The sequence below is a fragment of the Semicossyphus pulcher genome, unplaced genomic scaffold, assembly GCF_022749685.1.
Source record: "Semicossyphus pulcher isolate SPU_LCO1_2020_fin unplaced genomic scaffold, fSemPul1.0.p SCAF_19, whole genome shotgun sequence".
Taxonomy (NCBI): domain Eukaryota; kingdom Metazoa; phylum Chordata; class Actinopteri; order Labriformes; family Labridae; genus Semicossyphus; species Semicossyphus pulcher.
In genome coordinates, this window is record NW_027211692.1 from 11,155,090 (window position 1) to 11,177,533 (window position 22,444).

Sequence of the window (22,444 nt, forward strand, 5' to 3'; positions counted from 1 at the left end):
AAATATTGCTCATATCAACTTGCTCATTCATTGCTATGACTAAATCACTATATAACTATACTGCATATTGTTGCTGATGATGCTATGTGTAACACCGTCCACTGTGTAACACTGGTATACCACTGGGTTGTCATGGCGTTAACTATAAACTTGATAGACTTAATTAAATATACCTTTGGGATGGGGTTTAAGCAAGAGCATTGGGAAAACCTCAGCTGTGTATAATGTCCATCTCATCTGTAGGACCACCGAACACTCCTGACTGTGATACATCACTCCTAAACAAGATCATTTCGCCAATCTTAATCAACACTAACATGAAAGAGTGCCCTTGTTAAATAGTGCCCTTTCTTAATTATAGAACGAATACAGTAAAATATTCCAAACATAGCTTATATCTTAAAGTGTCAGAAGCTTTATTATATATTTCTAGTTGCAGAGAGGTTGTGTTGCTTTATGCATGTGTATAAGCAACACACAGACACAACAAACTTGAATTAATTATTTATTGATCAAAAAAACAGAAAAAGATGCACAGATTACATTTTGGTTACACTGGATCAAAGAGAGAGAAGATACACTTGTTAATAATGTATATCATTATGCGATGTCTTTCCCATGATGTGTTTCTTTGTGTTCTGATCCGGTCTGAACAAAATTATAAAACATTTTGGAAAAAAAATGCAGAAAAGTAGCCCATAAGTGGACGCTAAGATAGCAAATATCTCCACAGCTACAGTGAACTTCCCAGGTGAGCTGACATAAGCGGGGATGAATGTGATCCAGACTGCACAGAATATCAGTATGCTGAAGGCAATGACTTTAGCTTCATTGAAATTATCAGGCAGCTTCCGAGCCAGAAAAGCGAGTACAAAACACAGTAATGCTAAGAGTCCAATGTATCCTAACACGGCCCAGAACCCTACCGCTGAGCCCAGATTACACTCCAGTATAATCTTCTCTTTGTAGTGTGTCATGTTCTGGAAAGGGAAGGGAGGGTTTATTGTCAGCCAAAGGATGCAGATTAAGACCTGTATGAGGGTGAAGCCCAGAACGCTGAGTCTCTGGTGTGCAGGCCCGAACCATTTCATCACATTACTGCCTGGAAGTGTCGCTCTGAAGGCCATCAATACAACTAATGTTTTCCCAAGCACACATGATATACAGAGGACAAACGTGATGCCGAATGCTGTGTGTCGCAGCATGCAGGACCACTCGGAGGGCCGGCCGATGAAGGTCAGAGAGCACAGGAAACACAGAGTCAAGGAGAAGAGCAGCAGGAAGCTCAGCTCAGAGTTATTGGCTCGGACTAGAGGGGTTTCTTTGTGGCAGTAGAAGACTAATGTCGTGATCATAGTAAGGAAAACTCCCAGCAAGGAAAATAAGGCTAACAGTGTTCCTAGGATTTCATTATACGCCAAGAATTCGATCACTTTGGGGATGCAGGCGTCTCTCTGCTTGTTAGACCAGTATGCAGGCGGACACTTCATACAGATGATTGAATCTGCCAAACAAAAAAACAATATGTATTATGTTGTAAGTTCTGTTATGACGTTACGTGTTATATATTCTGTTGCATACCTGTTATATTACTGATCTCGCCTAACGGACATAGGATGCAATCATAGCAGCAGACTGGCTTCCCTTTCTGTAGCACCTTATGAGTCCCCGGGAGACAGCTCACACTGCACACTGACACAGGCGCCTCCTAAACACACACAAGAGAATTATAAACACATTTTAATGGAATCTGTATAACATGTAGATTTAGATTGGCAGCAGAAATATATAATACATATAACATCAGTCTGCTTTACCTCTGTTCGCCCATTCCCCCAGATAACCGGGGTGTTATTTGTGATGAACTGGTGACTCTCTGGCAGAGAAGCGTCATAAATGCCAACTGTTACCCCCTCCATTGTTCCCTTGTTCGTCATTTGTAGATTAACAAGTTCGTATCTCGCCAGTGAGTCTCCATTACTGTCAAAATACACTCTTTCCCCTTCCTGGGTGGTGAAATTCACATTGTCCAGATACTGTAAAACCTTAGTAAAGACATGACGTTAAGTGGCAGTGATTCGTGCTGTTATAACTTTGTCAAACTTAAACGGTGGATCCTCACCTGCCATGGCTGAATGTGTTTCCTGTCAGCACAGGTGCCGTTAGTAAAAGGCCCTTTACCCTCCTCACATTTCATCATGTTGTCGAGAGCATGAGCCACTGCATACACAGACTTGTACACATTATTAGTGAATCTCAGCTCGGACACATCAGTGAACTGCGAGTCGATGTTTTGCAAGCTCTCCGTGCCGCTGCACGGCTTTCTCTGTGTGTTTGCAGTTTCATTCAGAGCGCAGTCGAACACTTCTTCCCAGAAATCCCTGACAAACTCACTGTCGGGAAACTGCGAGGGGTGGAGCTGCCTCAGGTGCTCCTCCAGCCCGGGGATCTTAGCTCTGCTGACAGCGAAGCCGAGCGAGCCCACCAGGATGCCGTGCCCCTCGCTGTCAGTCAGAGAGTGATCCGTGACCCAGGCGTCACTGCCCACCCACTGCAGTCCCGTAATGTTCTGTTTGTGCAACTCTTTTGCAAGCAACTTGATTTCTCTGTGAGACACAAAAGCCATGATCACTTTGGACGTTGCGTGTTTGATAATCTCAATCAGTTTCTGCAGCCTTTCAGGTGGATGTGAGGATGAAAATGCTTCAGAATACTCGATGCACACTCCTAGTTCTTGCGCAGCTTGGATAAAAGCAGCTATGCCGTTAAGGCCGTATTCATTATCCACAGCTATAGCCCCGATCCAGGTCCAACCATAGTGTTTGACCAGCTTTGCCAGGGCTCTGCTCTGGTAGTAGTCGCTGGGAATAGTTCTGTAAAAAGTGGGATACTCTTTCCTGTTGCTCAGGCAGGCACAGGTGGCAAAGTGGCTGATCTGCAGACAAGCATACAAACATCTTAGTAGCAGCATCAAATAGCATCTTGCAGAGTCAACATTTAGTTAAATGCAACCGTTGCCGACTTACCACGGGTATATGAAACCTTCCAACAACAGGAGCAAATGCAATAGTCGGTCTCGAGCCTGAATGTCCCAGGATAGCTCGTACCGTGTCAGTTTTAGTGCAGTTGCTGTCACTGACTTCTCCCTTCACTCCGCTCACCAGAGCCAGAGCAGCTCGCAGTATGTCCATTGTTCCACAGATACTGTACATCTTGTAGCCCAGTTTAACGTGAGGGAGCATATCAGGGTTTTTGTTGATCTCATTTATAGCAAATATCACAGTTTGAGCAAATTTGAATTCTCTGAAGTTAAAGCTGTGGTGGTGAAACACAGAATGGTAAATACATGTATATGTTAGTGTCGCAAATACAGTACATAACAAACCATAAATATCCACATCAAACAAGACATACTTTTTGCATTTACGCACAGCTGGAACTGTCTGGAACGAGTCAACTACATAAATCTGCCCCGTGCGAAATGAAAAAATGCCTCCGATAACAAGGTCACCATCTTGGGCCAGTTCAGGTGGTTGTGCTGAGCCTTGCAGTCGGCACACAGAGTCTCCCTCTCCTGATAGCAGAACCAAGAGGAGCAGCCTCAACAATGGCATAGCTCTGCTCTGCACCTCAGGCCGGGCCAATCAGCTGTACAGGTGATTGCAGGGCTTTATACAGGTTCAACAACAAGGGGCAAGTTGTCATGGTTGAACTCAGGCCTCAGGAGAGCAGAGGAAACAAAACAAGATGTTTTTGTCCGTCAAACTGGATTTTATTCTTTTGAAGCTGCATTAAATATTATAAAATCAGCAACAGATAAGGTTGAGCTTGTGCATTTTCTCATGCTTCCTGTGCGATATATGTTGGTTAATATAATTGTATCTTAAATTACATGGTGCGGTTGTTCCTGGTTCAGGGGAAGTGGACCTTTCTGTGTGGAGTTTGCATGTTCTCCCCGTGCATGCCTCCGGGTGCTCCGGCTTCCTCCCACAGTCCAAAGACATGCTCACCAGGTTCACTGGTGACTCTAAATTGCCATAGGTGTGAATTATGAATTATTATAATTATTATATTGATTATTACTTCAAATGGTGACTCTAAATTGCCCATAGGTGTGGGTATGAGTGCGAAAGTCTGTCTCTATGTGTCGGCCCTGTGATTGACTGGCGACCAATCCAGGGTGTACCCCGCCCTTCGCCCAATGACAGCTGGGATAAGCTCCAGCCCCCCGCGACCCTGCTATTTGTATAATTACATGATGCTTTGGCAATATTGTAACTGTTACAGTCATGCCAATAAAGCTTATTGAATTGAATGTGTTCAGTTCAGGGTGTATCCCGCCTCTCGCCCAATGACAGCTGGGATAGGCTCCAGCCCCCCCGTGGCCCTGAACAGGATAAGCAGTATAGATAATGGAAGGATTGATAAATAAAAAGTCACAGAAACATTACTGCAGGTCTTCATTTAAATGAGGAGGAGAAAAATTAGACACTCAAAGGCCTTTTCCATCATTTTATTTGTATTTTTCACAGTGATTTTGGGGCCCCCTTCCCCATCATATTCCTTTTAGTATTCCTCTCTGGCTTCAGTAAGATAATGTAACATTTTGGAATAAAAATACAAATGAGCAATCCAAAACTTGAAGCCAGAATAGCAAATATCTCCACAGCAACGCTGAACTTCCCAGGAGAGCTGACATATGCTGGGATGAAGGTGATCCATACAGCGCAGAATATCAGCATGCTGAAAGTGATGAATTTGGCTTCATTGAAATTATCAGGCAGCTTCCGAGCCAGAAAAGCGAGAAAAAAGCACAACATGGCCAGAAGTCCTATGTACCCAAGTACAGCCCAAAAGCCCACAGCTGAGCCCAAAGCACACTCCAGTATGATTTTGTCCTTGAAGTCTTTAAAATTCTTAAAGGGAAAAGGAGGAGAGATGGTTAACCAGAGGATACATATGACTATTTGTACAAGAGTGAAGCCCAGAACGCTGAGTTTCTGCTGTGCAGGCCCGAACCATTTCATCACATTACTGCCTGGAAGTGTCGCCCTAAAGGCCATTAAAACCACAATCGTTTTTCCCAGAACACAAGAGATACAGAGGACAAATGTGATGCCGAATGCTGTGTGTCGCAGCATGCAGGACCACTCGGAGGGCCGGCCGATGAAGGTCAGAGAACACAGGAAACACAGAGTCAAGGAGAAGAGCAGCAGGAAGCTCAGCTCAGAGTTGTTGGCTCGGACAATAGGAGTCTGCCTGTGTCTGAAGAAAACAAAGGCGACAACAGCAGTCAAGCATGTTCCAAATAGGGAGGCTGAAGTGAGCAGTGCTCCCAGGATCTCTTTATATGAGAGAAACTCGGCCTCCTTCTTTACACAGGCGTCTCTTCTCTCGTTTGACCAGTAGTCAGGGTCGCATTGCTGACAGGTGATAGAATCTGTAAGATAATATTGAAGCAGTTGTTAAGTATTTGTTTTTTGGTCTCTATTGTCTCTACAAAAAAGTGTTCTATTCAGTATTCATTTCTATGTAGACACTGACTTTGGAATTATTTTGAATGTATTTGAGTTAGGGGAACTGATCATTCAAATATAGATATTTGGGGGCGTTGGTTTAGCCTAGCGGTTAATTGGCACCACATCCCATATACAGAGGCTGCAGTCCTCGATGCAGCGGCCTGGGGTTCGACTTCCACCCTCAGCTCTTTGCCACGTGTCATCCCCTGTTTCCTACACTATCCACTGATCTCTCTCTCTAAATTAAGGCATAAAAGGCCAAAACATTATTAAGAACAAACCAAAAATATATATTGATTTTTGATGTAGCGATATTGACTTTTGGTTGCTTAAAAAAATACTTTAAAATTACTCTATGATCCCTGCAGGAACTCCCCCCATGCTTAAGGAATGAAGCAATTCTATGACTTGAACCTGACAACATTTAAACATGTATTCTACGTTGCATTAAATAATACCACACCTGCAATGTTGCTTATTTCTCCCTCTGCACATCTCAAACAGTCATAGCAGCAGACAGGCTTTCCCTTCTGTAGAACCTTGCGAGAGCCTGGGGGGCATTTCTCACTGCAAACTGACAAAGGAACCTGCTTAAACAAAATGAGAAAGATGTATTTAATTGTATCTTTGATGCATCAAAACAAAACATTATGAGTAACTTATTCCATTGTAAATTTAGATATTCCGTTGGAGGTTACCTCTTTTGAGTTCTGTGCCCAAATTAAAGACTTATTCTGCAGAATCAGCTGCTTGTCTGCAGGTAAAGACGCATCATAAAGACCAACGATGGCAAAGTCCACTGCGCCACTTCTTGTTGGCTGCCAGTTTATTATTTCATACTTTGCTGGTGGGTCTCCGTTCTCATTAAAGTATACCTCATCTCCTTCCTTTGTTTTGAACTGAATCTTTTGTATTTGCTGTAAAATCTGAGAAGATTTGCATCCATGAAGCACATTATCTATTGTCTCAACAGAACAAACTGTTACACTAAAATTCTTGGTGTTCAACTCACCGTAAAAGGATCAAGCTTCACTTTGTTGTTGCATGTTTTATTACAGCTGAGAATCTTATGAAGTGCATGGGCCACAGCATACACTCCTTTGTAGACATTGTTAAAGATAGGCATGAGAGACATATCAGTGAAGCTGTTTTGCACTTCAGTCAGATCTTCATGTCCAGAACATTCTCTCCGATTCTCTGTCTTCTTGAACGTACAGCTGAATAATGTCTCCCAAAACTCTGTAAACATTTCATTACTAGACAAATTTAACGGCTTGACATCCAGCATGAACTCTCTCATGCCACTCACATGTGCTTTAGGGATGGACAGGCCGATAGCACCATCCAGAATATGACGCCCACCAGTGGCTGCGATTTGGGAGTCAAAGATCCAGCCCTCGCTGCCCACCCATTGGTACCCAGTCAAGTTGTGGTGAGACAACTTGTTTGTTAGCATGTGCATATCCGTGGCAGAGAGAAAAGCGACAATCACCTTGGAAGTGGAAGCCTTGATAATGTCAATTATCATTTGTATTTTGTCTGGTGGGTCTGTTCTAAACACAGATACAGAGTACTCTAGACAAATGCCCAGCTGCTGAGCGGTGGCTGTGAATATGGCCATGCCATTGTTGCCATAATCATCGTTTGTTCTAACAGCTCCAACCCAAGTCCAACCAAAGTGCATCACTAACTGGGCCAGGGCTCTGCTCTGGTAGTAGTCGCTGGGTATTGTTCTGAGGAAGGATGGGTACTTGGTTTTATCACTGAGACACGCACAAGTAGCAGCGTGGCTGATCTAAAATAAGAAGGAGATGGAATCTAAGATACAGAACATTTACAAAGCACATTAAGATTTTTGAACACCTTTTGCTGAGACCGTCAGGAAGAACATACTTTTCACACATAATTTCAACATCAACAATTTTACTCACCAGAGGAACACGAAAGGGTCCAATGACAGTAGCTATAGCCATGCAAGGAGATGAAAAGGTCTCTCCCATGATGGCCTGCACTTGGGCGGGTCTTGTACATGGTTGCTCAGAGGGTGAAGATACCATATCATTACCATTAGCCAAAGCCAGTGCGACTTTCACAGCTCTGGCAATGGAGCCACATGAATCGTAGATCTTATAGCCCAGAGAGATGCCGGGAAGTAGGTCTTTGCTGTTGTTAATCTCCTCTATGGCAAAGCGCATAGCCTGGGTGTACTGGAACCCTCTGAAATTCAACCTTCATGCAGACAGTTAAAAATTGTGAAACTTCATTGAAAAAGAAACAATAATGATCCACATAAGACATATTTCCTATTCTGATACTCAGTTATATAACCTTAGATTTTAATGTTATCATTTACCTGGTACATTGCAGTGGCAGTGGTTTGTGTGAGTAGGTCTCCTTTCCTTCTTTCCAGCGGCTGTGGAAAGAGAAGATTCCCCCCAACATAATGTCCCCATCCATAGAAAGCTGGGGGTATTCAAGATCCCCTCTACGCCTGCACTCCGGCTTCTCAGCCTGAGAGGCAGACACAACCGACAACAGCTGTAATAGTGCCCAACCCTTCTCTAACCACCCCTGTGTGGATGCCATACTGTCTAATAGAGCTAAATCAAAAGCTTCCACTGGTATTTATACATTTTGAAGCAGTGTAAAAAATTACACATGCAACATAATAGCCCACTGTGGGTCCACAGAGAGAATGCATGGCTGAGATAATAAATATGCACATTACCAGTATATTCAACTGTGCTGAACAAAAGCTTAAATATTTTAGCTCTAAAGAGGCACAATTAATTCTTAAATATACAAATATAAAAATATACAATTGCTTAATTTTATTTAAATGCTTGGGCTACTTGGGCTCACAGAAATGCCTAAACAGTACTGTTTTTAATTTATATCATTTTTTGTTTGTTCGTTTTTTTAGGGGCAACTTTGAAGCGGATACACTTGGCTTCATTGTTAAGTATAATGGTTGTCATCTGCAAAAATAAAAAGGTGCATTTGCTCATTATGGTATTATGGTATCTAAAGGAAGCATAAGATGAAATTTAATGGGTCCTAGTACTGAACCTTGTGGAACTCCAGAACTTACTTTGGCATGCCTAAAATAGTTAAATGATCCAATAAATAGGGTTTAATTCAGCTTGATGCAGAAGCCAATCAAGCATGTCAGTCTCTGTACTAGGAAGTGATGGTATATTGTGTCAAGTTGAGTGCATGAGATCCTGTCTTAACAGCAATCAGGGGATCATTTTGAAGTCATCAATGCTGCCTTTGTTCTTAGATGTATTTGTAATCCTGACTGAAAAACCTCAAACAATTGCTATGTAGGTAGTCAAATAACTTATTGGCAACTTCTTTCTCAAGGATCTTCTACAAAGGTTAAATATCAGTGTAAAGATGGCTAATGTGCCTGAATAAAGAGTACTTACAAAGAGTAAGATTGTCTAAAGCAGTCTAGTAGGGATAGGTCTTAGAGACAGGTTGATGGTTTAGATGAAGAAATCAATGAACTCAGTTCAAGATGGTCAATTGGTGAACAACAGTTTTTGTATATCAACTATTACAGCTGTTTCTAAGGCTCCCAAGTTTTAGGGAATATCAGTATCGGTAAACCCTGAACTACAGTGGAAAATAAACACATCACATTTTAGCTATCCCTAAAGAGAATTTGTAAATGTTTAAGACCACATGTAGATGATCAGTGGGCCTTATTGTTTATCCACACAGTGCTCTTTTTAAATAGAAAATGTGTTTATAGGTCCGACCATCACAGGTTAACATACTGTGAGAACAGTGCATTTCGATACCCTCTCTATCCAGCTTGAGAGATAGGCAAGCATGTATACCATTCAGGTATGCATCATGTGTGCCTTAATATAGCCCAAAGCTTACCCTGTTATTTATACATCCTGGAGCATCATAACAACTAATATTACAGCAGTGATGTTTTACCAATTTGTACCCACAAGGCAGCTTGACGGTGGGAGGTGCCTCGAAAAAGTTTTAGGGCTTAACCTTAATATGTTATTAGATGAGAAGATGCATTGTGCCTTGCAAAACGTTTCCCATGATAAAGATTTGAACATTATGGCGGCAGAATACTGTATTCTTAATCTATGCCTATTTTTTGTATCCTTAGAGAGTCTTTTTAGGTCACTCTCATGTGTATGGGCCTCACTCATGACCCTTTAATTGTTTGTACACAGGGTAGAGAGCACTTAAAGTATACATTGCTGTGGGCTTCAGAGTGGTTTAAACAGATCAGTATTCAGTCAGATCTGCTGCATTGCATCATAAACTTATATATACACTGACTGCTTCTAAAAGTATGAATTCCCTTATGTGTTCTGCTCAACAATTCAGTGTTGGTCAGTAGTTTCCTGACATTTTCACAGTTTTCTACTTTGATATGGAACTACTGTGGCGTTAATTAAGTTCATCTTTTATGATGGTGAGAAACAACACAAAGACACAAAGAAGTTTTGTATAGTATTTCAATTTTATTTGTTTTCTTAATATATATTTTATGAAAAAAAAAATCAAAATACTTGGGAATCCTTGTATATGTGACAATAAACATTTAAGGCTGACAATTTATTTCTGAGACTGTTATATGGGAAAATACATTTCTAAATCTTTTCCAGGTTTTGTTCTTATTCATTAATCGCAGTAAACTTAATCAGTGAAATACATTTTCAAGACATCTTGGTTACTGATATGTAACACCAGGGATGTTTTAGTGGAGAGTTATAAACTGCTTTTACATTTAAGCTAGAGAGTCGGCTCTTTAATTAAACTTGTAGTGTATGTGACCACTAAAATTACATTATTTCAGAAATGTATATATGTAACAAGATAATTAGATAAATAGCAAATATATGATAATATAAATATGTTGGTATGATTTATTATACAGCTCAAAGGGATTTTGGGGCCGCTTTGCTCATCAAATGTTTCCTTGTATTGTTCTCGGGCTTTAATAAAATAATGTAGCACTTGGGCAAAAAAATACAAAACAGCATCCCGTAACTTGAAGCCAGAATAGCAAATATCTCCACAGCTACAGTGAACTTCCCAGGAGAGCTGGCGTAGGCAGGGATGAAGGTGATCCAGACTGCACAGAATATCAGCATGCTGAAGGTGATAAATTTAGCTTCATTGAAATTATCAGGCAGCTTTCGAGCCAGAAAAGCGAGTATAAAACACAGGAGGGCTAAGAGTCCAATGTATCCTAACACAGCCCAAAACCCGACAGGAGAGCCCAGTGCGCACTCGAGGATAATCTTGTCCTTATAGTGTTTCATATTTTTAAAGGGAAAGGGAGGATTTATTGTCAGCCACAGGATGCAAATTAAAACCTGTATGAGAGTGAAAGCCAGAACGCTGAGTCTCTGCTGTGCAGGCCCGAACCATTTCATCACAATACTGCCTGGGAGCGTCGCTTTGAAGGCCATTAATACAACTACTGTTTTCCCAAGAATGCAAGAGATACAGAGGACAAACGTGATGCCGAACGCTGTGTGTCGCAGCATGCAGGACCACTCGGAGGGCCGGCCGATGAAGGTCAGAGAGCACAGGAAACACAGAGTCAAGGAGAAGAGCAGCAGGAAGCTCAGCTCAGAGTTGTTGGCCCTGACAATAGGAGTCTGCCTATAGTGGAAAAATATCAGGGCCATAGTCATCGCCAGGCAGGCACCAAAGACAGAAAAAGTGACCAACAGAATACCCATCAATTCTCTGAAGGTGAGGAACTCTATAGCTTTCAAGTCACAGTTATTCCTCCCGTCGTTGGACTTGTACTCAGGAGGGCATTTGTCACATTTCACTGCATCTGAAAGCATAAATATGTTTAGGCTGTACAGCACACACATCTTCAGATATGCCAGTAAAGTGCTGGCAGTGATTTTGCCCAACAGAAAGACAATGAATGCTACAGTAAAGGCTAGGAATCCAGCTGTCTCACTTGTACTGTTGCTGAACTCCCCGTCAGCACAGGTGATGCAATCAAAACAGCAGAAAGGTTTGCCCTTGACAAAGGCCCGGCGGGTTCCTGGCAGGCAGCTCTCACTGCAAACAGACCTTGGCACCTGCATCACAAAGAAACACTCCTGTTCGTTTATACACATTTCAGACCACGTTAAACGATAAATCAAAAAAATCTCATGAGGACATTTTCTACATTCAATTACCTCAAGATTCTCGCCTGCCCAGATGGCACTCACACCTGCTTTCATCTCAAACTGCTGACCTTCAGGCTGGGAGGCATCGTAGAAACCAATAGTCTCAAAGAGGATATAACCCGTCTCATCCATCTGCCAGTTCACAAGTGCGTAGCGTGCCACAGGGTCACCCAAAGCATCAAAGAACACATTTTCACCTATCTTAGTGGTGAAATTGACCTGCGTTAGGTAATGCAGCACCTGCAGAGAAACAGTGACGTCATTTAAGTGCATGCTCAGTAACATGTAGAGTTACACGTTGATTTATGCCTGATTTATTACCTTCCATGGTTGCACATTTTTCCTATCAGCACATGTATTGTTCTCAAAAGGCCCCTCTCCATCTTTGCACATAAACAGCATATGCAATGCATGAGCGACAGCGTACGTGGCCTTGTAAACATTATTCAGCAGGCTGGCGTCTGAAACATCTGTGAAGCGTGTGTTTGTGTCCCACAGAGACTCCTTCCCCGTGCACGCTGCGACTGAACCCTGAGCTTGAGCCGCTGCTTGGGGAGTCAGGGTGCAGCTGAACACCGTCTCCCACAACTCCACCAGCCCCCGATCTCCCTGAGCGATGGACGGCCTGCTGTTAGCTAGGAACTCCTGCAGTCCGGGGATGTGAGCGTTTAGTGCTGCAAAGCCCACTGCCCCCTGGACCACAGCGTAGTTCACAGGAGAGGCAATGTAGCGATAGGTGATCCAGCCTTCACTGCCCACCCACTGCAGGCCTGTTACATTCTGAGCATGAAGCTCTTTTATGAGTATATCAAGATCTGTGCCATCAGCAAATGCAACTATCACCTTAGAGGTGGATTTCTTTATAATCTCCACCACCTCTAAGAACCACTTTCTAGGATCAGTTCTGTAAATAGCCAGGGAGTACTCAACACACACTCCTTCCTTCTCTGCTGCTTCAAGAAAAGTGGCCATTCCACCATTCCCATAGTCGCTGTTAGTTCTGATAGCACCCACCCAGGTCCAGCCAAAGTGTTTCACAAGCTTTGCCAGGGCTTGGCTCTGGTAGATGTCGCTTGGTATGGTTCTGAAGAAAGAGGGGTAGTCCCTCCTGTTGCTAAGACATGCACATGTGGCTGAATGACTGATCTGAAACACGCGTAAAACAGAGACATAGCACATTCTCAGGTTGCTTCAATATGCATCATGAATCATACATGGACAGGTGTGCAGAGAGCATAGACGCCTCTGACACTCACCACGGGTATATGGAAGGGTCCCATGGTGCGTGCGATGCCTATCGTCGAGGTGGATGTGGTTTCCCCAATGACAGCATGCACGTTGGAGAGTTTGCTACAGCTGTCTCCACCGCTCTCGTACCGATTCATCAGGTTTAGCGAAGCCCTGATAGAGAGAGGGACGCTCGGACACGAGTCAAAGATCCTGTAGCCGAGTGTGACTCCTGGCAGCAGCTCTGAGCTGTTGTTGATCTCCTCTATGGCAAACATCATAGTGTAGGCATACTGAAGCTCACCTGGGTCCAGGCTGAGAAATGGAGATGGAAAATATTGTGCGATTTTAAGGAAAACATACATAAAGATACACGAGGATTTACATTGAAAACATGAATAAACAACACATATCGTCATAGGGTTTATATTTTTCGTTCCTAATCTTACCCTTCACATTGGATTGTCCCTGGGTTGACATGGAGAGCTGGATTGACCCTGACTGGATTCTGATGGAAGGAGAAAATGCCTCCAATGTTGATGTCTCCCTCCTTTGAAAACTGAGACAGTTCTTTTGTCCCATATGTTTGACACAGAGGCTTCCCTCCTCTGATAGCCAGAAGGGAAAGAAGTAGCAGATCTGCTATCAGCAGCATAATTGCTCACCTCAATATTTACTGCCCAAGGCCCAAAGATAAAGACCCTGAACCCCGAGCATTTTATAGGTTTTTTTTCTTCACTTTTCACAAAGCCACTGGGGCGTAAGAGCAGCTGAGGTGAATACTGTGTTCGTCTCAACCAATGACAGCACCTGTGGTGTGACTGACAAATGAGTGGGCCCATAGGAGGGACTTTTACGTCATAACCACATTCTTACAGGAAATCTAGGCCGTTTTTTTATTGTACATTTTATCTCAGTTTTCCATTATAATTTCATGCTGAATGATGAGAAACATTTTTTGACTTTTTTTTGAGAATTTTCTCCCCAGTGAAACTAAAACTGGAAGTGTGACCTTTTAACAAGGAGCTGGACTTTATTTTCCAAATCGGTTACGTCACAGAAAAATCACTGTCTGGGGAAACAGCCATACTCAAACCAAGTCAATCTGAAAGATGCTGATGCTCTAAAACATGCATTAGTGAGTTCCTTTCAAGTGTCCTGCATTTCAAATATCATTCAATTTGTGAATTTTACAGCTCATTTTTTCATTTAAAGCTCCTGTGAGGAGTTTTTCGCTATTCATGAAACAGACTGAAATTAATTCTGATTACTCTATACGAGCTATAAAGCAAACCAGACCATCAGCGACAAGACTGATGATTTCTATATAGTTGTTTTTAATGCCTGAAACTGTTGGCGGGGGGGTATTAACTGCACCCTGCCTTTGTTTACATTTTCCAGGGCAAACATTTAAAGTGAGGGATACATTTGACTGTTAAAGTAACAATCTTGAACATTTAATTGAAATAAATGTCTGTTAAGTCACTATCTATCACCGAATGAGGTAACACAATGGTGATTGAGCCTATGGTCCACTGATGAAAGCCATTTGCAGTATATAGTATTATTGTGGACTGGGTGTCTGTGGCGACATTCGTGGAAAAAATCACAAGCAGCGCCCAGTTAGTGACGCATTTTCCATCACCCAGCAGTGGTTAGTCTGTCAGAGAAGGTAGGCGGAGCTAAGCGGCTGCTCTTCTGGTTTCTGTAAGCATTGCCAGTAAACAGTAATCTACAATGGCTGAACAAACAAAGAAAAGATCGATGACTACAGATTTAACTTCAAAAATAAGTGACAATCCAGAGAAAAAGAAACTAATTTGACGCTCAGATGAAGGCACAAATCATTTAAAGTGATTTGGATTGGTTTCTTCCCATCATATGTCTTTTAGTATTTCTCTCTGGTTTCAAAAGTAGAATGTAACATTTTGGTGCAAATATACAGAAAAGCAACCCAAAGCTAGAGGCCAGAATAGCAAATATCTCCACAGCTACAGTGAACTTCCCAGGAGAGCTGACATACGCAGGGATGAAAGCGACCCAGACTGCACAGAATATCAACATGCTGAAGGTGATGAATTTGGCTTCATTAAAGTTATCAGGCAGCTTTCGAGCCAGAAAAGCGAGGATGAAGCAAAGCACAGCCAGGAGTCCTATATACCCCAAAACAACCCAGAACCAAATCGATGAACCTAAGTCACACTCTAGAATAATTCTTTCAGTGGCATGAGCTGTATTTTTGTAAGGGTTAGGTGGGGCGAGAGTTAACCACAGCAAACAAACAAACACCTGCAGTAAAGTGCAGCTGAGAACGCTCGTTCTCTGAAGTGCAGCTGAACACTGAGGAACTGTGCGGGATGGCCTGTTAGCCTTAAAGGCAATCACCACCGCTATGGTTTTAGCTAAGATACAAGACATGCACAGAGCAAAGGTGATGCCAAAAGCTGTATGGCGCAGCATGCAGGACCACTCAGAGGGTCGGCCTATGAAGGTCAGAGAGCAGAGGAAGCATAGAGTCAAGGAGAAGAGCAGCAGGAAGCTCAGCTCAGAGTTACTGGCTTTGACAAGAGGTGTGTGACGAAACCGAAATAAGACAGAAAACACCAGCAGTGTTAAACCTGCTCCAAACAATGAGAAAGAAGCAAGAAGGGCCCCCATGGTATCTCCATAAGAAAGGAACTCCATCACCTTCAGAACACACTGGCTATGATCTTCATTTGACCAATACTCTATTGGACAGCGGGAACACTCAGCAGAACCTGAACGAATGACACCAAACACTGAGATGTGCTCATTCTGTCAGCGGAAATCTCTCAGAGCATAGCTGAAAGCATTGATTTTACATGATTCATCGACGTGATGAAAGCTTCTACTCACTGCTGGAGTTGCTGATCTCTCCAGCAGCACAGGGGACGCAGGAGAAACAGCAGATGGGTTTGCCTTTCATCACAGCCTGCCGGAAACCTGGCAGACAGCTCTCACTGCAAACAGACTCCGGCCTCTGTAACAGCAGCACAACACATCAGTCATTAAAAAGCTTTGCTCTTCTGAAATGTACTTACTTTTCAACCTTCGAGTTAATATATATATAATGGATATAAATCAACCATCAGGATGAGTAGTGCATACATAACCTTTGGGGATTCTGCAGCCCAAGTAATCTTTATCCCGTCCATGGTAAACTGCTTTCCATTCGGTAGTGAAGCATCGTAGTTCCCTACAGCTACAAACACTACGTCTCCTGCTCGGTTTCTCTGCCAGTTTACAAGCTCATAGGTCGCTGCAGGGTCTCCATTTCCATCAAAATACTCCCTCTCTTCTGATTTCAGAGTGAAATTCACGTCTTGGAGATGTTTCACAACCTACCAACAGAGAAACTGTGGTGAACAGCTTAAAGTACAGGGAACTGTCATTCAAATTATTGCTTTAACTCATGATGGCAACCTTTTACCTGTCTGGGCTCTAAATCATCTTTCCAGATACACGGATGGTTCACTGTTTCACCACTTTGTCCACATTCTAACATATTGTGCAGAGCATGAGCCACAGCATACACAGCCTTGTACACATTGTTAGATATCCTTAGCTCTGACACATCTGTGAAAGGATTGTTAATGTCCTGTAGTCTCTCAGAGCCGGTGCACGAGGTCTGGCCACGCAGCCTGGATTGGAAACGGCAGCCAAATGTGGCTTCCCAGAACTCTCTCAGCAGATTGTTCTGAGGGTCCTGACTTGGGTTGACCTGAAAGAGAAACTCTTGCAGGCCTTTGATCTTTGTCTTTCTAATGGCGAAGCCAAGAGACCCCATCAGGATTCCTGAGTACCTCTTAGTGGCCAGATGACCTGCTGTGATCCAGGACTCACTGCCCACCCATTGAAGCCCAGTCAAGTTCTGCTTCAGAGCTTCTTCAAGCAGAATATTCATCTCGCCTTGGGCAAGGAAGGCGATTAAAACTCTTGCACTGCCGCTTTTGATCACGCCGACCACCCTGGCAACCTGCTCCCTGCGGTCAGCGGTCCTTGAGATGGCTTCCGAGTACTCGATACAGACTCCTTCCTGACTCGCAGCTGTGATAAATGTCGCCATGCCGTTGTTTCCATAATCATTGTCGCTCCTAACTGCCCCGACCCATGTCCAGCCAAAGTGCTTTACCAGTTTTGCCAAGGCTCTGCTCTGGTAGTAGTCACTAGGTATGGTCCTGAAGAAGGAGGGGTACTCCTTTCTGTTACTCAGGCAGGCACATGTGGCAAAGTGGCTGATCTAATAGAGAAAAAGAGGGAAAGAAAAAAATAATCACATACACAGCCCTGAAATATACCAGAATTGTACCAGACGAGATACATATCATGAATATTTACCACTGGTACTTGGAATATCCCTAAAACTTGTAGCATCACAATGGTTGAGGACGACTCAGAGGCTCCAATGACGGCATGAACAGACGACTGGCTGGAACAGTTGTTTCCCAAAGTCTTCTCTTGTCCATTCATTAATCCCATCGCTGCACGAGTTGATGGCAGCGTAGAACCACAGGTGTCGAATATCTTGTAACCAATTGAAATATTAGGCAGCAGAGAGCTGCTGTTGTTGATCTCCTCAATGGCAAAAATCATAGTTTGAGCAAAATGGAATTCTGCGAAATTTATCCTAAAAGAGTAAGAACAGTTAAAGAGTTTTTAAACTCTTTTTAGTAATCAACAAGTCAGAACAGAGACATCAAACAGTACCTGGAGCACGTGAGAGGTTCTGGAGTATCTGTAAAAGAAAGGGAAGGCTTCGAGATTTGGCTATGGATGGAGAAAGCTCCTCCAATTGTTATATCTCCATCCTTAGATAACAGAGGAAACTCAGGGTTTCCCAGCATCTTACAGAGTGCAGGGTCTTCCTCTGCTCCAATGGCTCCCATTAAAAGCAGAAAGAGTAACATTACAAAGACACAGTCATGCATCTGTTACAAAGAAGCACACAAAAGCACACAAAAACCTGTACTCTGTGAAGAGCCCTGTCTCTCCTTTAATGCGAAGAGTTTTATACTTCTGCAAATGATGATGACCGAGGCCGTCTTATCAAATCACTGTTTGATGATGTCAGACCGCTTTGCTGTCCTTCACATGAGCTCTGTTTTTAGATGATTACGTCATTAGTGTGAAAGTTGTAAATTAAAGTTTAAGGAGGAAACATGAGGAACTTATTGACTCTCATTCGTGGTCTGATAGATTCCTCAAGTTCAGTGCTTGGCCTCTTGCATGGGTGGAAAATTAAATTATTCATATAGCACTATCACTAAAGGCCTCGAGGCTTCCATCATGATGACTGGATATGCAGTCTTTTCATGCATTTGCTTTCTTAGTCTGTGTTTTTCTGACTTTGCATTTTTTTTGTTTGCTGTTTTTTTGGGTTCTGCTGCATATCTTATTCTTTTTCAGATGCATTTTTATTTGTTAATTTTAGTAAGTGGGCGACATAATGCACTGTTGCCTCACAGCAAGAAGATTCCCGGTTCCGATGCCGGATCAGACGTCAGGGGCCTTTCTGTGTTGAGTTTGCATGTTCTCCCGTTGCATGCGTGGCTTCTCACCATGTACTCCAGCTTCATCATACAGTCCTTAGACATGCTCGCTAGGTTCATTGGTGACTCTAAAATTGCTTATGAGAGTGAGCGTGAAAGGTTGTCTGTCTCTATGTGTCAGCCCTGTGATTGACAGGCGATCACTCCAGGGTGCAACCCGCCTCTCACCCAATGACAGCTGAGTTAAGCTCCAGCCCTCCTTTGACCCTCAACAGGATCAGCAATATAGATTATGGATGGATTTTTGGAAGTGTTTTTTTTAAATGCTGGATGTTTTTCCTCGTGAAATGTTAGATATCCAAGCTATTATGGCACATTTGCTCTTGTAGACTACTGTACTTCTTGGTAAGTTCTGGGGATGGGGGGTGATTTATTGTAACCTCTTATGTAAAATTGGAACATTTCTGCAGTGGAACTTTTCTGAGTAAATTAAGGTTCAGATCTTTTGGGTTTATTCCATAAGTCATGTTTGGAGGGACTGAACACTTTGAAAGTTTGTGTAAAGTTCTGGTTCTTAACGAGTATTTTTAGAATGACCCTTGGACCCAGATGCTTTAGTAAAATGTGAGTATTGTGCTTGTGTGATAACAGTCACGAAGGTTTACACAGTAGACAGTTACTGTGGAGGCCCCTCAGGTGCTAATGGATGGTTTTTGAAATGAAAAAATAGATGAATACTGTTGTGCATCTTCAGTTTCAAAGCCATCATTGTTTATTGTAAAGTACATGCTTTGATAAAACAAATAACTTTTTTAACAGATAACGTTCAATACATGAAATGAACTGAATAAGAATGTAACAGTAAAACTGCCATTTAATAATATTTAATTGACTCTTTCTCTAGATTTTGACTTGAGAAAAAGGAAGCTAAATAACAAACATACTCAAATATATAGTATGCTTGGGTCAAGCTAAATTGAAGCCAAGTCAGAAGCAGTGAGAGAAAACAAGTAGACTTAAGATTTTCCTATAACATGTTTCCTTGTGTTCAGCTCAGGCTTGAGTACAATAATAAAGCATTTTGGTGCAAATATACAGAAAAGTAGTCCATAACTTGAGGCTAAAATAGCAAATATCTCCACAGCTACAGTGAACTTCCCAGGAGAGCTGACATAAGCTGGGATGAATGTTATCCAGACTGCACAGAATATCAGCATGCTGAAGGTGATAAATTTAGCTTCATTGAAATTATCAGGCAGCTTTCGAGCCAGAAAAGCGAGTACAAAACACAGGAGGGCTAAGAGTCCAATGTATCCCAACACAGCCCAGAACCCTACAGGAGAGCCCAGTGCGCACTCGAGGATAATCCTGTCTTTGTAGTGTTTCATGTTTTTGAAGGGAAACGGAGGATTTATTGTCAGCCACAGGATGCATATTAAAACCTGTATGAAGGTGAAAGCCAGAACGCTGATTCTCTGCTGTGCAGGCCCGAACCATTTCATCACATTACTACCAGGAAGCGTCGCCCTAAAGGCCATTAATACAACTATTGTTTTCCCAAGAATGCAAGAGATACAGAGGACAAACGTGATGCCGAATGCTGTGTGTCGCAGCATGCAGGACCACTCGGAGGGCCGGCCGATGAAGGTCAGAGAGCACAGGAAACACAGAGTCAAGGAGAAGAGCAGCAGGAAGCTCAGCTCAGAGTTGTTGGCCTTCACTAAAGGAGTGTCCTTATTGATCATGAACAGAGTGGCAACAATTAAAGTCAGAAGGACACCAAACAAAGTGAAAAATACAAGTATTATACCCATAACCTCAGAGAAGCGGAGGAACTCGACATTTTTCAGTATACATGCGTCTCTGTTTTGATTGGACCAATATTCCTCAGGACACTTTTTGCAGTCATTAGAATCTGTAATAGAAATACGATCACTAATATGAAATGAGTCACACCTGAAACACATAAATAATAGACTGTACCATCACAAGCTTTAACATGATGCACAAAGTCTGGCAAGCAAGGAATGCGTTCATATTACCATATCTAATGCCTGTGGTACATGTACCTGTGCTGTTGCTGGTTTCTCCCTCTGCACACTGTATGCAGTCATAGCAGCAGACTGGCTTTCCTTTCTGGAGGACTTTGTGAGTTCCTGGACGACAGCTCTCACTGCACACTGACACAGGTAACTTTGGATCAAAGAGAATCACAAGGTCATCTCAACAATCATCCAACTGCAAGGCTATGAAACTTCACAAAAAGGAGAATATTTGCCTCTTTCTTTCCTCCAGGCCACATTATGGCTTCGGTCTTCAGGACGAACTTTTGTCCAGGAGGGAGGGAGGCGTCATAGTAGCCAACAGGTTTAAACTGGACCGAGCTGTCGGATCCACGCTGCCAGTTCACCACCTCATACCGAGCCACGGCTGCCCCGGTGCTGTCAAACCACACCTGATCCCCGTTCTTAATGGTAAAATTTACCCGCTTTAGAGACTCCACAACCTAAAAAAAACAGTAATATAATCTGTCAGCATACTAATTGACAGAACTCATAAATAAACAGTGATCAGTTTGTTTTACCTGCTGGGGAGTAACTTCCACAGTCTTGTCACAGCCCTGACTTTTGGAGCACTTCAGGATGCTGTGCAGAGAGTGTGCGACAGCATAGATAGCTTTGTATATGTTACTGGAGTATCGTAGCTCTGCCACATCATCAACATAATCTTTAAACTCAATTAGATCCTGGTTTTCTTTGCATGTTTCTGTCATACTGTCTTTGTTTGTCTCTTTGCACTTAAATGCTGTCTCCCAGAAACCTTTGATTAAAAAATCCTCCATGCCACTGATATTGGCCTTTTGCACAGCGAAGCCCAGTGAACCTCCCAGCACACTGAAGCTGGTCGGAGTCACAAGGCTGTCCGCAGTGATCCAGGCCTCCACACCGATAAACTGCCGGCCAGTTATGTTGTGCAGACTCAACTGCTGTAGGAGGTTGTTCATCTCAACATGGGCGAGGAAACCGACAATGACTTTAGCGGTACTCTTTCGGATCACTTCGACCACCTTCATGAGTTTTTCAGGCTCTGCCCTGTGAAATTTTTCTATGTACTCCACACACACGCCTTCCTCCTGGGCTGCAGCGAGGAAGATGGCCATGCCGTTGTTGCCGTAGTCGCTGTCGCTGTTCACCGCCCCGACCCAGGTCCAGCCGAAGTGCTTGACCAGCTGGGCGAGCGCTCGGCTTTGGTAGAGGTCGCTTGCAATGGTTCGAAAGAAAGAGGGGTACTGCTTCCTGTTGCTCAAACACTCACAAGTAGCTGAGTGACTTATCTGAGTATACACAAAGAGACAGAGAGACTGAGGAGAGTTTGCATATGATAAACACATCGATACACACAGATATCCCTCTTACCACTGGTATCTTGAATGGCCCAGTGGTGCGTGACAGCACAATTGTAGAAGAGGATTCCGACTCCCCGATAATAGCATGAACAGCTGATTGACTGGAGCAGATCTTTCCCACAGTCTGCTCAGCGCCGTTCATGAGGCCCATCACAGCACGCATTGATGATAATGTGGAGCCACAGTTGTCATAAATACGATATCCAATAGAGACATTCGGGAGGATAAATTCACTTCTGTTTATTTCCTCGATTGCAAAGATCATAGTCTGAGCAAATCGAAACTCCCTGAGGTTGACCCTGAGACAACAAAAGCAGCATACAGTACAATCTTAAATTCACTGTGATGAAACAAAAATACAGTTTAATGCATACTTTAATACAGTGCTCAAAATTACCTTGAACAAGTGAGACGTGTTGGTTTCTCTGTAAAGGAAAGTGGAGGTTGTGTGATTTTGCTGTGGATTGAAAATGCTCCCCCAATCACGACATCTCCCTCTTTAAAAAGCAGAGGGGACTCTGGATTCCCCAGTATCTGACAGAAGGGGCCGTCCTCCTCTTCAGCTTCAAAAGCAAATATGAGCCCCATAAAAACCAGACC

At 43.0% G+C, this 22,444-nt stretch overlaps 5 protein-coding genes across 5 annotated transcripts; all 5 read right to left on the reverse strand.

Moving 5' to 3' along the window:
* Positions 1-584: 584 nt before the first annotated feature.
* On the reverse strand, positions 585-3,614 carry LOC138597419 (extracellular calcium-sensing receptor-like). The gene is made up of 6 exons (XM_069669016.1): positions 3,415-3,614; positions 3,027-3,315; positions 2,123-2,935; positions 1,818-2,045; positions 1,582-1,708; positions 585-1,504 (listed from the first exon to the last, which is right to left on the reverse strand). The coding sequence occupies exons 1-6, from the start codon at positions 3,612-3,614 to the stop codon at positions 585-587; spliced, it is 2,577 nt and encodes an 858-aa protein (XP_069525117.1).
* Positions 3,615-4,526: 912 nt separating this feature from the next.
* Positions 4,527-8,078, reverse strand: LOC138596783 (extracellular calcium-sensing receptor-like). Its single transcript, XM_069668136.1, has 6 exons — positions 7,873-8,078; positions 7,451-7,748; positions 6,532-7,314; positions 6,218-6,445; positions 5,983-6,106; positions 4,527-5,440 (listed from the first exon to the last, which is right to left on the reverse strand). The coding sequence occupies exons 1-6, from the start codon at positions 7,974-7,976 to the stop codon at positions 4,527-4,529; spliced, it is 2,451 nt and encodes an 816-aa protein (XP_069524237.1). The 5' UTR covers positions 7,977-8,078.
* Positions 8,079-10,438: 2,360 nt separating this feature from the next.
* On the reverse strand, positions 10,439-13,583 carry LOC138596781 (extracellular calcium-sensing receptor-like). The gene is made up of 6 exons (XM_069668133.1): positions 13,378-13,583; positions 12,958-13,243; positions 12,023-12,847; positions 11,711-11,941; positions 11,485-11,608; positions 10,439-11,352 (listed from the first exon to the last, which is right to left on the reverse strand). The coding sequence occupies exons 1-6, from the start codon at positions 13,581-13,583 to the stop codon at positions 10,439-10,441; spliced, it is 2,586 nt and encodes an 861-aa protein (XP_069524234.1).
* Positions 13,584-14,776: 1,193 nt separating this feature from the next.
* LOC138596782 (extracellular calcium-sensing receptor-like) lies at positions 14,777-17,877 on the reverse strand. The gene is made up of 6 exons (XM_069668134.1): positions 17,657-17,877; positions 17,288-17,576; positions 16,380-17,189; positions 16,063-16,290; positions 15,806-15,929; positions 14,777-15,687 (listed from the first exon to the last, which is right to left on the reverse strand). The coding sequence occupies exons 1-6, from the start codon at positions 17,875-17,877 to the stop codon at positions 14,777-14,779; spliced, it is 2,583 nt and encodes an 860-aa protein (XP_069524235.1).
* A 1,577-nt stretch (positions 17,878-19,454) lies between these two features.
* LOC138596784 (extracellular calcium-sensing receptor-like) lies at positions 19,455-22,444 on the reverse strand. The gene is made up of 6 exons (XM_069668137.1): positions 22,242-22,444; positions 21,855-22,143; positions 21,023-21,772; positions 20,717-20,944; positions 20,508-20,631; positions 19,455-20,353 (listed from the first exon to the last, which is right to left on the reverse strand). The coding sequence occupies exons 1-6, from the start codon at positions 22,430-22,432 to the stop codon at positions 19,455-19,457; spliced, it is 2,481 nt and encodes an 826-aa protein (XP_069524238.1). The 5' UTR covers positions 22,433-22,444.